The sequence below is a fragment of the Coregonus clupeaformis genome, unplaced genomic scaffold, assembly GCF_020615455.1.
Source record: "Coregonus clupeaformis isolate EN_2021a unplaced genomic scaffold, ASM2061545v1 scaf0648, whole genome shotgun sequence".
Taxonomy (NCBI): domain Eukaryota; kingdom Metazoa; phylum Chordata; class Actinopteri; order Salmoniformes; family Salmonidae; genus Coregonus; species Coregonus clupeaformis.
In genome coordinates this window covers 138,852-154,665 of record NW_025534103.1, presented here as the reverse complement: position 1 = coordinate 154,665, position 15,814 = coordinate 138,852, and the positions used below count along the sequence as shown (strand labels likewise).

General features: G+C 46.0%; 1 protein-coding gene across 8 annotated transcripts in view; it reads right to left on the bottom strand.

Moving 5' to 3' along the window:
- Window positions 1–15,075, bottom strand: part of lmo3 (LIM domain only 3) — a 98,216-nt gene extending 83,141 nt beyond the window's left edge. The window contains exons 1-2 of one of the 8 annotated variants that reach the window (XM_045216241.1): window positions 14,232–15,075; window positions 5,728–5,941 (exon numbers count right to left, since the gene is read on the bottom strand). In XM_045216241.1, the coding sequence (XP_045072176.1) occupies window positions 5,728–5,941; window positions 14,232–14,253 (236 nt within the window). In that variant the 5' untranslated portion in view covers window positions 14,254–15,075. The other 7 variants (XM_045216247.1, XM_045216244.1, XM_045216242.1 and 4 more) reach the window with 7 other exon arrangements.
- Window positions 15,076–15,814: the final 739 nt, after the last annotated feature.

Below are 15,814 nucleotides of genomic sequence, written 5' to 3'. Positions count from 1 at the left end.
CTCTGGGGAATTAGATAAAGGGCCTCATTGCCAAAATCCCAAAGTATCCATTTAAACTAGGAGCTACAGAGATATTGTTTCAGCTCTATTTAAACCACAGACTCGTCACAAAGCTAAAGTCCTTCTACAGAGACTACAGTACTGTAGCTGTTGTTTCTTTACCTTCAGAAGCTATTTAACGTCTTTAAAGGAGGCAGCTGGCTGCAGCACAGCAGGTAGACCTCTGGCATACAGCTGGGTTGGGGCAGGAGGTCCCTTCAGGGAGATGAGAAGACATGGTGGTCCTCAACTAAACAACCCAGTCCCCTCCACGTCTCAACACCTCTATAGAAGCCAAGAGGAAGTCATTGAGGGCCGATTTAAACAATGGGACGATTATAAAGGACCCCTCTTGTAGCCTCAATATATAGCAGAGGCACCCCTAACCCCAATTACACCCCTAACCACCCTAACACACCTCTAACATCCCTAACCCCAATTACACCCCTAACCCCCCTAACACACCTCTAACATCCCTAACCCCAATTACACCCCTAACCCCCTAACACACCTCTAACATCCCTAACCCCAATTACACCCCTAACCCCCTAACACACCTCTAACATCCCTAACCCCAATTACACCCCTAACCCCCCTAACACACCTCTAACATCCCTAACCCCAATTACACCCCTAACCCCCCTAACACACCTCTAACATCCCTAACCCCAATTACACCCCTAACCCCCCTAACACACCTCTAACATCCCTAACCCCAATTACACCCATAACCCCCCTAACACACCTCTAACATCCCTAACCCCAATTACACCACTAACCCCCCTAACACACCTCTAAAATCCCTAACCCCAATTACACCCCTAACCCCCTAACACACCTCTAACATCCCTAACCCCAATTACACCCCCTAACCCCCTAACACACCTCTAACATCCCTAACCCCAATTACACCCCTAACCCCCCTAACACACCTCTAACATCCCTAACCCCAATTACACCCCTAACCCCCCTAACACACCTCTAACATCCCTAACCCCAATTACACCCCTAACCCCCCTAACACACCTCTAACATCCCTAACCCCAATTACACCCCTAACCCCCTAACACACCTCTAACATTCCTAACCCCAATTACACCCATAACCCCCCTAACACACCTCTAACATCCCTAACCCCAATTACACCCCTAACCCCCCTAACACACCTCTAACATCCCTAACCCCAATTACACCCCTAACCCCCCTCTAACACCCATCTAACACCCCTCTAACCCCCCTCTAACACCCCTCTAACACCCCTCTAACACCCATCTAACACCCCTCTAACACCCATCTAACCCCTCTAACACCCCTCTAACACCACTCTAACACCCCTCTAACCCCTCTAACACCCCTCTAACACCCCTCTAACACCCCTCTATCACCCCTCTAACACCCCTCTAACACCCCTCTAACACCCCTCTAACACCCCTCTAATACCCCTCACCCCTCTAACACCCCTCTAACACCCCTCTAACACCCATCTAACACCCCTCTAACACCCCTCTAACACCCCTCTAACACCACTCTAACACCCCTCTAACACCCCTCTAACACCCCTCTATCACCCCTATAACAACCCTCTAACACCCCTCTAACACCCCTCTAACACCCCTCTAACACCCCTCTAACACCCCTATAACACCCCTCTAACACCCCTCTAACACCCCTATAACACCCCTCTAACACCCCTCTAACACCCCTCTAACACCCCTATAACACCCCTCTAACACCCATCTAACACCCTCTAACACCAATCTATCACCCCTCTAACACCCCTATAACACCCCTCTAACACCCCTCTAACACCCATCTAACCCCTCTAACACCCCTCTAACACCAATCTATCACCCCTCTAACACCCCTCTAACACCCCTCTAACACCCATCTAACACCCCTCTAACACCCATCTAACCCCTCTAACACCCCTCTAACACCCCTCTAACACCCCCTCTAACACCCCTCTAACACCCCTCTAACACCCCTCTAACACCCCTCTAACACCCATCTAACCCCTATAACACCCATCTAACCCCTCTAACACCCCTCTAACACCCCTCTAACCCCCCTCTAACACCCCTCTAACCCCTCTAACACCCTCTAACACCCCTCTAACACCCCTCACCCCTCTAACACCCCTCTAACACCCCTCTAACACCCTCTAACACCCCTCTAACACCCCTCTAATACCCTCACCCCTCTAACACCCCCTCTAACACCCCCTCACCCCTCTAACACCCCTCTAACACCCCTCTAACACCCTCTAACACCCCTCTAACACCCCTCTAATACCCCTCACCCCTCTAACACCCCTCTAACACCCTCTAACACCCCTCTAACACCCCTCTAACACCCCTCACCCCTCTAACACCCCTCTAACACCCCTCTAACACCCTCTAACACCCCTCTAACACCCCTCTAATACCCCTCACCCCTCTAACACCCCTCTAACACCCCTCTAACACCCTCTAACACCCCTCTAACACCCCTCTAATACCCCTCACCCCTCTAACACCCCTCTAACACCCCTCTAACACCCATCTAACACCCCTCTAACACCCCTCTAACACCCATCTAACTCCTCTAACACCCCTCTAACACCCCTCTAACACCACACTAACACCCCTCTAACACCCCTCTAACACCCCTCTATCACCCCTATAACAACCCTCTAACACCCCTCTAACACCCCAAACACAACAAGGAAACAGGTACTGTAAAAGGATGAATCTAAGGGTAGCTAACCAGGTCACTACTTCACTGTGAATAATCTAAGGGTAGCTAACCAGGTCACTACTTCACTGTGAATAATCTAAGGGTAGCTAACCAGGTCACTACTTCACTGTGATTAATCTAAGGGTAGCTAACCAGGTCACTACTTCACTGTGAATAATCTAAGGGTAGCTAACCAGGTCACTACTTCACTGTGAATAATCTAAGGGTAGCTAACCAGGTCACTACTTCACTATGATTAATCTAAGGGTAGCTAACCAGGTCACTACTTCACTGTGATTAATCTAAGGGTAGCTAACCAGGTCCCTACTTCACTGTGAATAATCTAAGGATAGCTAACCAGGTCACTACTTCACTGTGAATAATCTAATGGTAGCTAACCAGGTCACTACTTCATTGTGAATAATCTAAGGGTAGCTAACCAGGTCACTACTTCACTGTGAATAATCTAAGGGTAGCTAACCAGGTCACTACTTCACTGTGAATAATCTAAGGGTAGCTAACCAGGTCACTACTTCACTGTGAATAATCTAAGGGTAGCTAACCAGGTCACTACTTCACTGTGAATAATCTAAGGGTAGCTAACCAGGTCACTACTTCACTGTGAATAATCTAAGGGTAGCTAACCAGGTCACTACTTCACTGTGAATAATCTAAGGGTAGCTAACAAGGTCACTACTTCACTGTGAATAATCTAAGGTTAGCTAACCAGGTCACTACTTCACTGTGAATAATCTAAGGGTAGCTAACCAGGTCACTACTTCACTGTGATTAAGCTAAGGGTAGCTAACCAGGTCTCTACTTCACTGTGAATAATCTAAGGGTAGCTAACCAGGTCACTACTTCACTGTGAATAATCTAAGGGTAGCTAACCAGGTCACTACTTCACTGTGAATAATCTAAGGGTAGCTAACCAGGTCACTACTTCACTGTGAATAATATAAGGGTAGCTAACCAGGTCACTACTTCACTGTGAATAATCTAAGGGTAGCTAACCAGGTCACTACTTCACTGTGATTAATCTAAGGGTAGCTAACCAGGTCCCTACTTCACTGTGAATAATCTAAGGGTAGCTAACCAGGTCACTACTTCACTGTGAATAATCTAATGGTAGCTAACCAGGTCACTACTTCATTGTGAATAATCTAAGGGTAGCTAACCAGGTCACTACTTCACTGTGAATAATCTAAGGGTAGCTAACCAGGTCACTACTTCACTGTGAATAATCTAAGGGTAGCTAACCAGGTCACTACTTCACTGTGAATAATCTAAGGGTAGCTAACCAGGTCACTACTTCACTGTGAATAATCTAAGGGTAGCTAACCAGGTCACTACTTCACTGTGAATAATCTAAGGGTAGCTAACCAGGTCACTACTTCACTGTGAATAATCTAAGGGTAGCTAACAAGGTCACTACTTCACTGTGAATAATCTAAGGGTAGCTAACCAGGTCACTACTTCACTGTGAATAATCTAAGGGTAGCTAACCAGGTCACTACTTCACTGTGATTAAGCTAAGGGTAGCTAATCAGGTCACTACTTCACTGTGAATAATCTAAGGGTAGCTAACCAGGTCACTACTTCACTGTGAATAATCTAAGGGTAGCTAACCAGGTCTCTACTTCACTGTGAATAATCTAAGGGTAGCTAACCAGGTCACTACTTCACTGTGAATAATCTAAGGGTAGCTAACCAGGTCACTACTTCACTGTGAATAATCTAAGGGTAGCTAACCAGGTCACTACTTCACTGTGAATAATCTAAGGGTAGCTAACCAGGTCACTACTTCACTGTGAATAATCTAAGGGTAGCTAACCAGGTCACTACTTCACTGTGAATAATCTAAGGGTAGCTAACCAGGTCACTACTTCACTGTGAATAATCTAAGGGTAGCTAACCAGGTCACTACTTCACTGTGAATAATCTAAGGGTAGCTAACCAGGTCACTACTTCACTGTGAATAATCTAAGGGTAGCTAACCAGGTCACTACTTCATTGTGAATAATCTAAGGGTAGCTAACCAGGTCACTACTTCACTGTGATTAATCTAAGGTTAGCTAACCAGGTCACTACTTCACTGTGATAAATCTAAGGTTAGCTAACCAGGTCACTACTTCACTGTGATTCATCTAAGGGTAGCTAACCAGGTCAGTACTTCACTGTGATTAATCTAAGGGTAGCTAACCAGGTCACTACTTCACTGTGATTAATATAAGGGTAGCTAACCAGGTCACTACTTCACTGTGAATAATCTAAGGGTAGCTAACCAGGTCACTACTTCACTGTGAATAATCTAAGGGTAGCTAACCAGGTCACTACTTCACTGTGATTAATCTAAGGGTAGCTAACCAGGTCACTACTTCACTGTGAATAATCTAAGGGTAGCTAACCAGGTCACTACTTCACTGTGATTAATCTAAGGGTAGCTAACCAGGTCACTACTTCACTGTGAATAATCTAAGGGTAGCTAACCAGGTCACTACTTCACTGTGAATAATCTAAGGGTAGCTAACCAGGTCACTACTTCACTGTGAATAATCTAAGGGTAGCTAACCAGGTCACTACTTCATTGTGAATAATCTAAGGGTAGCTAACCAGGTCACTACTTCACTGTGAATAATCTAAGGGTAGCTAACCAGGTCACTACTTCACTGTGAATAATCTAAGGGTAGCTAACCAGGTCACTACTTCACTGTGAATAATCTAAGGGTAGCTAACCAGGTCACTACTTCACTGTGAATAATCTAAGGGTAGCTAACCAGGTCACTACTTCACTGTGAATAATCTAAGGGTAGCTAACCAGGTCTCTACTTTGTTGTGCCAAAGATGCTAGAATAACATAGGTGAAGTTAGCCGAGTGGAATTGTTGAATCGTGGTAGTGTGTGGATAGAATGAACCCTTTACAGGACAGTAGGTACAGTATTGTAGTGTGGTAATCACTAGTGTTGTCTTACCGTAGGTAATCTCTCCGACAGAGGATGAGGTTGGCTTTGGTGTAGAGCGTGGAGCCCACCTCTCCCAGCCTGCAGTCACAGCAGGCACACTTCAGACAGTCCTCGTGCCAGTATTTGTCCAGGGCCTTGAGGAGGTAGCGGTCCTTGATCTTCCGGTTGCAGCCGGCACAGCCCTTTGGCTTGGTGTCCGGCTGGACGGAGAGCATTTGTATACCTGGGAGGAGAAGAGATGTTAGAGCGATGAAGAACAGTGAACAGTGAACAATGAACACTTTGAACAGTGTCTCCGTCGCATGCTGGACGGTGGCCATTTGTATACCCGGAGTGGTGGAGGAGAAGAGCACGTTAGACCAGTGAAAACCAACAGGGATAATGCTATGCTAACTGTTAGTGCTCAGATAATGCTATACTAACTCTTAGTGCTCAGATAATGCTAACGGTTAGTGCTCAGATAATGCTATGCTAAATCTTAGTGCTCAGATAATGCTATGCTAACTGTTCGTGCTCAGATAATGCTATGCTAACTGTTAGTGATCAGATAATGCTATGCTAGCTGTTAGTGCTCAGATAATGCTATGCTAACTGTTAGTGTTCAAATAATGCTATGCTAAGTGTTAGTGCTCAGATAATGCTAACTTCATAGTGCCCAAGAGAAACAGGTCCACTGATAAACATTGGGGGACATCCTGAGCAAATATACAGAGAAACCATCCTGTAGGCTTACATTCTTAACACAACACACACACACACACAACGATACATACATGAAGCCATGGATCCAAATGTCTTCCTACAAATCTCCACTTTTTCTCCCTGTCCTCCTCTCTCTCTCTCTCTCTCTCTCTCTCTCTTGCTCTCTCTCTCTCTCTCTCTCTCTCTCTCTCTCTCTCCTCTCATTCTCTCTCTCTCTCTCTCTCTCTCTCTCTCTCTCTCTCTCTCTCTCTCTCTCTCTCTCTCTCTCTCTCTCTCTCTCTCTCTCTCTCTCTCTCTCTCTCTCTCTCTCTCTCTCTCTCTCTCTCTCGCTCTCTCTCTCTCCTTCTCTCTAGTGGGACAGGGAGTGGTCTAAGTAGTGCAGGTTTCTGGGTATTGTTAAGGGTCTACACAGGGGGGCGTGAAGCGGCTTTGTTGGGGTGTGTGGGGGGGGGGGGGGGGCCCGCACCAGACCTCAATTAGTATTCTAGCTCCATCCTGAGGAGGGGAGCCTGCCCCCGCTTCCCTTTGTTACCCCCTATTCACCATACACACATGCTCTCTGGCACACACACACACACACACACACACACACACACACACACACTGAAAGTTCCTCTTTCAACTGTGTCCAGGGCTGAGGTTTAAATGCATTTGTTACTCAGTGAAGAGTGTGGGACTGTTTGCAAACAATTAATTGTTTATGTGTTTTGTGGCTGCATTGTCAAAATAAGCTGTTTCCCGAAACTGTATGAGGAATAGGCTACAGTTTACTTGTTGACAATTGCTTATTACATAGTTACAAGTGGTACAATGGCATGACCCCGGCATCTGCAATTATAACACACCATTGAAAACAGACAACACAATACTCTAATCTAAACTAATACAGCTACTGCCAAATGATCCCCCACATAGAAAGTGTATGACAATGACCTTTCTGATTACGCATGAACATGTATGAACACTGTTCACTACAATGCTAACACAACCAAGGCAATGGTGCATCAAACCCCTATCGTTCCATCAACAACACCTTCCACCGGGGGCCTCTGTCAGGGTCATTCTACTAGACCAGTCTATGCACTACTCACAGAACCGCAATAGTGCTTTTTCCTGAAAGCTCTCGTTCAGATCCCATTCAAAGTAATGCTTTTTAATCAGAGGGAAAGAAAACAACCGAGGATTGCACATCAAACGGGTACCGCCGTAATGATCGAAGTCCCATTTTCTTTCTGTTGCGTTTTAAACTGTTGAGCCGCTAATTGGCCTGATTGAATTGTGTGAGGGCTCTGCGCCCATTGTTCAATACCACTCATCCGCACACAGCCCGGTCTCATCCCTCCGTTAGCACAACAAAGTCACCGCCACTCATTACCAACCAAACAACCCAAAGAAGTAAGAGTTTCGTCTCCCCTCCTCTCACTCTGCAATCAAGTTTAGGACCCGTCTGAATTGATTCCCCACCGGATTAGTTTCTCAGAGCAACAGAAGCGCTATTATGTTCCGTCGGGATAGCTACATGGAAGGAATTTGGCCACTTCGATTTTCATGTGATTGACGAGGGAGGGGAAGCGTCGAACTAAATATCAATTTTTCCATAAAGGGAAGGAAATTACAGCTGCTTTCTGGGACCTAAATATATATATTTTCTATAGGCTAGCCTTCCCACTTGGCACACACTGTTTGAATAAGCGTTGTTTCCACGTAATTTCAATGAAACTACGTTGAACCGACGTGGAATAGACGTTGAATTGACGTCTGTGCCCAGTGGGTAGGCTCAATGATTCGGATGCTATAGCATTGCCTCCTCTGCCTCTGTAGGATCGATAGGCTAGTGGCACATTCTGAATCACATAGCCTACTGTAGCCTATTCCTGTATGTCACTGTATCTCCCCCCCTAAAAACGGATGTAAAATGCTGTCTGCTGCCTGACACATAAAGGCGAAGAGAGAGAGAGAGCAAACAGCCGAGCGCAAAGTACCAATTTGATTCCCCCTTTCAACCGCATCACAGCTGCGCGAGACGGAGATGCTGACATTTCACCCGGTTATCAGTTTAATTACGGTTGCCATGGCAGCAGAGTGCTCGGTAAAAGGCCAATAAGGGATTTGCTGCTATAGAGAACTCCATTTTTTTGATGCAGCTCGCAACACGACGGCGGAAAACAGAACAAGAGAGAGGAGAAAGATTGAGAGAGATGGAATGGTACATTCGTAGCCTTCAAGCTACGTGTGTTAATGGCAGTGCCAGTAGTTTTTGATATTTTTTTCTCTCAATCTCTATTGAATGATTAGATTAGATAGTCTAACCAGTGAACAGTCAATTATGCTACAGCACGGACAGATAGACTCCACATGAAGGACCGCTAGATAACAATCAGACAAGACTGAAACGTGATCTAACTTCTCCGCTCCGCACATCGCATCGAAGCATCAATGAATAACCTCACAGAGCCACGCATTTACAAACGCAAGCCAAGCCTGGCTACAGAACAATACCGCAAAGAAACCTCTTTCTCTTACCGAAACTTTTCTCCCTTTTCTGCATTTGTTGACCCTCTTCGGGAGCCCGAACCACCATGCAACAAGAGATCAGTCCAAGGCCAGAACCAAATTCCCCCGATGGTTGGATTATCTCTCTAGCCAAGTGAGTGATCAGACAGCTGTATGCACGCACGCTCCGTTTTCTCACCGAGGGTGGCTCGCTTTTGTTATATGTAACAATCCACCTCCTCCGCACGCACAAAAAAAAAAAAAAAAGAATGGAAAAGGAGAGAGAGACACGGGTCCGCTATACACCCTGCGCCACACGGTGATGTAAAACCGCGTTTGTCACAACAGTGGTCGACTATTGAAATTAAATCGGCCAGCCAGCACACAGCGCAGTCAGTCGCAGGGAGCTTGGCGAGTGACAGACAGCGAACAAATGACAGCAGATGACAAAGGCGTATGCTTACCCCTTCGCGGCGCCCTAATCTCCTAACATAATCCTATCGTGCTCTGCGCTCGTACTGCCAGTAACAGGCTATACCCCAGGGATCATCAACTACGGTCAGCCGCAGGACGATCTTTTCTTGCGCGGATGGTCAGGGGGGGGCCGAAACGTAATTACAAATAATTTGTAGACTGTAAATTGACCGCAGGAAGACCCAAACATATTAAGTATTTGACTAAACAAAATCATTTCAAACCTTGTTTACATTTGTTTAGATCAGATATATCTCCCTATTATGCATGGGAATACTTTGGAAACAGATTTCCAAAATTGAAATTACTCGGAGCTGATTTGCTGGTGTTTGTACAGTATTTTATGTCCAACAATTGTTTAGAAAACTTTGGGGGGAGGGGGAAATAAAATCACCCCAGGGCCAAATTCGGCCCACAGGCCGCCAGTTGGGGATCCTTACTATACCCTATTTGCAGCGGGAGATTTCAGTGCACATACAGCCTCTACTAGTAACGAGAGTTTTAGGCTATTTCATACTAGACTGATAAAGAGAACCCAGTGGCATCTATCCGAAATCTTTTAGAAAGATTAATAACGAAAAAAATCCCAAATGCCATTCTTTTCACATTGTTACATGTCAGAATAGTCGGTCCATACTACAACGGTCCTTCCACATGTCGATCTGAAAGATTTAAAAAATAAAATAATTATTGTTATCTTTTTAAAAGGTAGCCTATAATGGCCATCACCTCATTGGAAGGACACACCTGAAAAGGGTGACACATCCCAGAGCGGACACCTGAAATCCACAATATGACTCGCCTAGCCAAATAAAGGTTTTTAAAAAATCGTGATGAAATGTTACCTAAAAGCATCAAGGAACAAACAAAATGACAACAGGGCATTATCTGATAGAGGCAGATCACATTCGAATTAGAACAGAATACAACAATATAAATAAGAACGATGTGAATGAGTAACTCACTTTCATCAGGGTGCGTCATCGATGGATAAATAACGGCAAAGTGAATATAATCCAAACCTAATATTTTATTAAAATACTTCCTCCTCAACTCACCTTTCTAAGCCACGTTACGCAGAACGGAAGGCTAACTTCGGAACAGGCGCCACGGCGCTTCAACACTCCAGCTATATATCCTCTCAGCGCGTAAAGTTCACCAAACTGACGTGGCGATGCGCCGGACTGGAGATTGGAGTGATGTTCAGCAGCCTCGAGGATCACCAGATCGTGAACGAGCCGAGAAGAGGCAGTTGTACAGACAACAAAGGCTACAGGTGTTTGTCCATGCATCTGCTGCTTAGCGCCGAGCAGAGCCGTGGTAGTCTAGGCTATCTCAGCTACTTTCTGGTTGGGAGGGGGGGTAACTTCCCGCGCATCAGTGAGTGAGACTGAGACAGGAGGAATAGTGAAGCACTCACTGCTTTATTATCTTCAAACCCAATCCCTCACCACCACAGAGACATTACACGACGACAACGAAAAGGTCATTCACTTATTACCGACAAACCGCAGAGTAACGGGGGCGTGTATTCGTGTGGGCGCGCTCCCCTCCCTCCCTCTCTGTCTTCTCAAACACACTCTTTTCTTCTACCACTCTCAGGTGCGCGCACACTGGACGCGGAGGGGGACGCAGTTTTCTGCTTTTTCACAGCGGAGTAATATTTTTACTGTACCTCTGTGATGTGTGAATAGATTCTCTGTACAGTCCTAGATTGTGAAACAATCTCAGAAAACAGTCAACGAAGCTAACACTCCTTCAGAGATATCATGCGTAAAAATGACAGTATGGAACTTGGTGTATCAGCTCCCGATACTTTCTGGACACTGTGGATGATTTATTTCACGTCTAATGTAGTTGTAGGTTTATACAGTATTTATGAACAAGCTATTTGTTAGTATTTTCATTATGCGTTATTGAAATCACCTCAGTTGGTTACAGGTGACGCTAGTTCAAGCGCGAGCAAAACGATCACTGTCCCATTTTCCAAACCATGTGAATCAATCTCTCTCCATGTCAAGACGTCCATACTGATTATATGGTATGTCCAATACAATCAATGACTAATAAAACCACTCAGACAGGAGTGGGTATAAATAAATAAAGAGACCTTGAAAGTATAAAAGTAATCATGTGTAAAGGTAAAACAGTGGACCACTTTGTTTTCCCATTCCCGAATGCTTGTCCAATATAATCACATCATATCTGATATTGCTCTAAACGTTAGAGGAATGTGATGTGATACAGTAGGCTAAGATAGCCAGTGCACAGTAACAAGATAGCTAAATAAACATCCAAAGAAGCGTTATCTAATGAGGACGGTTAAGTTAATAATGTCTAACAGCTACATTCTTCTGTTCTGTTTCTTCTCTAGGCCCTCCTGTAGCTCAGTTGGTAGAGCATGGCGTTTGCAACGCCAGGGTTGTGGGTTCGATCCCCACGGGGGGCCAGTAGGAAAAAAAGTATGAAAATGTATGCACTCACTAACTGTAAGTCGCTCTGGATAAGAGCATCTGCTAAACGACTAAAATGTTTCTAATTTTTTCTGTTATAATAAAGAAAGTTACACACACACACACACACACACACACACCAGACTATGTCCATTTTCTCTCATGATTGAAAAGTGGAAGTTCAATTTCCTTTAAAAGAAATGGCAGTTAAAAGAGGGGGAAATGGCAATATCAGAGACCACACCGCATTTGAAACTGAAAACAGAGGAGATGGAGAGAGAGAGAGAGAGAGAGAGAGAGATGAAGAGAGAGGGATGAAGAGAGATAGAACAAGATCGAGAGAGAGAGGGAGTGAGGGAGAGAGACACAGAGAGGGAGAATGAGACACACAGAGAAAGAGAGACCGAGAGAGAGAGACACAGAGAAAGAGAGAGCAAGAGAGAGACAGAGAAAGAGAGAGAGAGAGACACAGAGAAAGAGAGAGCAAGAGAGAGACAGAGAAAGAGAGAGAGAGAGACACACAAAGATAGAGAGAGGGAGAGAGAAACACACAGCAAATGAGAGAGGGATAGAGAGGTACACACAGAGAAAGAGAGAGGGAGAGAGAGAGACACGCAGAGAGAATGAGAGGGAGAGAGACACAAAGAGAAAGAGAGAGAGAGAGACAGAGAAAGAGAGAGGTACAGAGAGACTCAGAGAAAGAGAGAGGGGGAGAGAGAGAGACAGAGAAAGAGAGAGAGAGAGATACACAGAGAAAGAGAGAGGGAGAGAGACAGAGAAAGAGAGAGAGAGACACAGAGAAAGAAAGGGGGAGAGAGACACACAGAGAAAGAGAGAGAGAGAGACAGAGAAAGAGAGGGAGAGAGACTCACACAGAGAAAGAGAGAGGTAGAGAGAGCGACACAGAGAAAGAGAGGGGTACAGAGAGAGGGAGAGCGAGAGACACACACACAGAGAAAGAGAGAGGTAGAGGCACACAGAGAAAGAGAGAGAGAGAGACACAGAGAAAGAGAGAGAGAGAGACACACAGAGAAAGAGACAGGGAGAGACACACAGAGAAAGAGGGAGAGAGAGAGAGACACACACAGAGATAGAGAGAGGGAGAGAGAGACACAGAGAAAGAGAGAGGGAGACACATAGAGAAAGACAGAGGGAGAGAGCGAGACACACAGAGAAAGAGGGAGAGAGACACACAGAGAAAGAGGGAGAGAGGTAAAGAAGTCAACAGCTGGCATGCAGGGACACGCCAGTGATGCTCAGTCTATACGTCCCAAATGGCACCCTAATCCCTATATGGTGCACACTACCAGTGACCAGGGCCCGGGCCCTCATGGTCAAAAGGGGATAGGAGGGCATTTGGGATGCAAACTAAAAGGCTGCTCGGTAATGAGACGGGTCATGAAATGCTCCTCGGCCGTTAAAGTGATGGGATGCATTAAAACTGACAGGGTATTACCTGCCTGTAATTAGCTTTTGTCATGGATTGAATTATTTCAAACCGCCCTATCTTCATAATCAGGCAATTTAAAGCGGGGGAGACGCTATAGTCCATCCGTGTAACAGGGTTGAAGGAAAAAGGCAGAATATGGAGAGAGAGAGTGTGAGAGAGAGAGCGAGAGAGAGAGAGAGAGAGAGAGAGAACACAACCACCTATTGCTCTCCTTTTAGCCTTTACACCTCCCCCACCTTCCCTCCTTCATCCTCCGCATAATCACGCCAATTAATCGCTCAGAATATCAAGGATGAGAGAGAAAATGGCATCAAATATGCTTAGAAGAGAGATCTTGACAGACGTTACGGGTTGACAGGGGGTTACGTGGGTAAAGTAGCCCCTAATCCGGTGAGAAACCGTGTCGCGCGAAATCTCTCTGCTGACACCTTTACAAACGGTCATCATCGACGCGAATAACAGCGTGTTATTTCCTTGCCTCCACAAACCCATCTCTCTCTCTCTCTCTCTCTCTCTCTCTCTCTCTCTCTCTCTCTCTCTCTCTCTCTTTCTCACACACACACACACCCTCCAGTGGTGAAATATAACCGCAGCAGAAAGGCACTAAAAGCCACCCTGACAACCCACAACCCTCCAACCGGGATGCATACAGCAGCCAGGATGCAGGTCCCTGTTCTGCTCTGACTGAATGAGAAGCCTGATTTCCGCGCTTCGGAGAGGAAATCTTTTCAGGGAGGATTAAAAAGTAAAACGATATTTTCCCGGTGCTCTTACCATCGGTTTAACTGTCCTTTCAATATCCTCCGACCATTAATTTCCAGGCGGCGGCATTAACTTCATCCTTAATTCTTAAACCATCTCCACCTGCTATATAAGGCTCGAACACGCAGCAGTGACTACAGCTCCCAATTCAACACCACACAAGAACAGAAGTCACCTACCTTCTTTCAGAGGAACGCTCATGCGTAAAAAATATCACCGGCTCGATGGTCGGCGTTTTAACTCTTTGCCTGTTATCTCTTGAGTGTTACATTGAAAACAAAAGTGTCCACTAATTGTATTGTCCTTTATACACTTAGTAAGAAGGAGCGCAAAAAAAACAACAACACTGTATCCTTCGGGGGTAAAGTTGTCCTTGATGCTGCGCTGTTGTTGGCAAAATTGTAGCCAATAGCCGCCCCTCTTTTCACAGCGGCTTGGATGAAAAAGCACCACCTGTCTAAACTCAACTCCCTTCCGCTTGCTCTCTCTCTCGCTCTCTGTCGTCCTCCCTGGTCTCTCTCTCTCTCTCTCTCTGTCTCCCGGGGGTTCTTCTCTCTTTGTTTTACCCGCAACGTCTGTTTCTTATATTCTCTCTCTCTTCCTTTCGTTCCTTCCCTGGCAGTTTCTTTCCTCTCTTCCTTTCGCTCCTTCCCTGGCAGTTAGGAAAAGCAAGACACCTGATCCGGTCCGCGTGTCTACGGATCCTTTTTAAGCAGGTCCTGCCGCCTCTCTTCCTGCCTCTCGCTGGTCCCTAGTTAGCAACGCGCTCCTCGCAGCACGGCTCCTCGTCCAAGAAGCTGACAGGCAGCACCGTCAGGGAAGGCTGCAGCCAGGCAGCGCATGTTGCTATAATAGACCTCATTAAGCTCTACTTACAGATGTTCTCTTAACATAATTGATCTGCAGAGCGGGTTGAGAGGACGGTAACCTATTCCCCAGCCCCCAATTATGGCGCCAGTAATTAGATCCCCAATCTCCCCGTTTCGTTTCTCCACATTCACCCTTCTAACATTCTCCCAAATATCAAAGTATCTCTTTCTCTCAAAGCGAACCCCTCCTACCCTCCCTCCACCCCCCCCACTCCACCACCACCTAACCTCCACCTCCTCCCTCCTCCCCTCCCTCCTCCCATCCACTCACTAGACTCAGAGTCCTCTGACAGTATTGACAGTTCGTTGTGCTAACCTTTGTAGTGAAGCCAGACTTAGTAGTGCACTCACTCTCATTGACAGAGCTCTCTCTTCTTTTTACCCCCTCTCTCTCTCTCTCTCTCTCTCTCTCTCTCTCTCTCTCTCTCTCTCTCTCTCTCTCTCTCTCTCTCTCTCTCTCTCTCTCTGCTGAAATATCCTGGGAAAGAACAAGGGATTGAGAGAGAGAGAGAGGAACAGATGGAGAGAAGGGAGGAGAGAGGGAGAAAAACCCCTCTAAGTTTGTACTTTTGATAAAAGGTTGATAATATCTGTCAGGGGAGGATCTTTTTTGTCTTTAATCTTTAATAATTCCTGTGATGGTAACTTTGAGGAACTGGAAAAGGGGGAGGAAAGGAGGAGAGAGAGGAGAGGGAAAGGGTGGTGCTTGGAGCCCAGAGAGGAGGAGAGGAGTGATGGCGGTGAAGCGGCTTTTATAATACCAATCAGAGCCACTCCTAGGGTATGTCCCAAATGGCACCCTGTTCCTTATTTAGTGCACTACTTTTGACCAAGGCCCAAAGAGGAAATAGGGTGCCATTTGGGATGAAGCCTATCACCAGGCTAATTAGCCT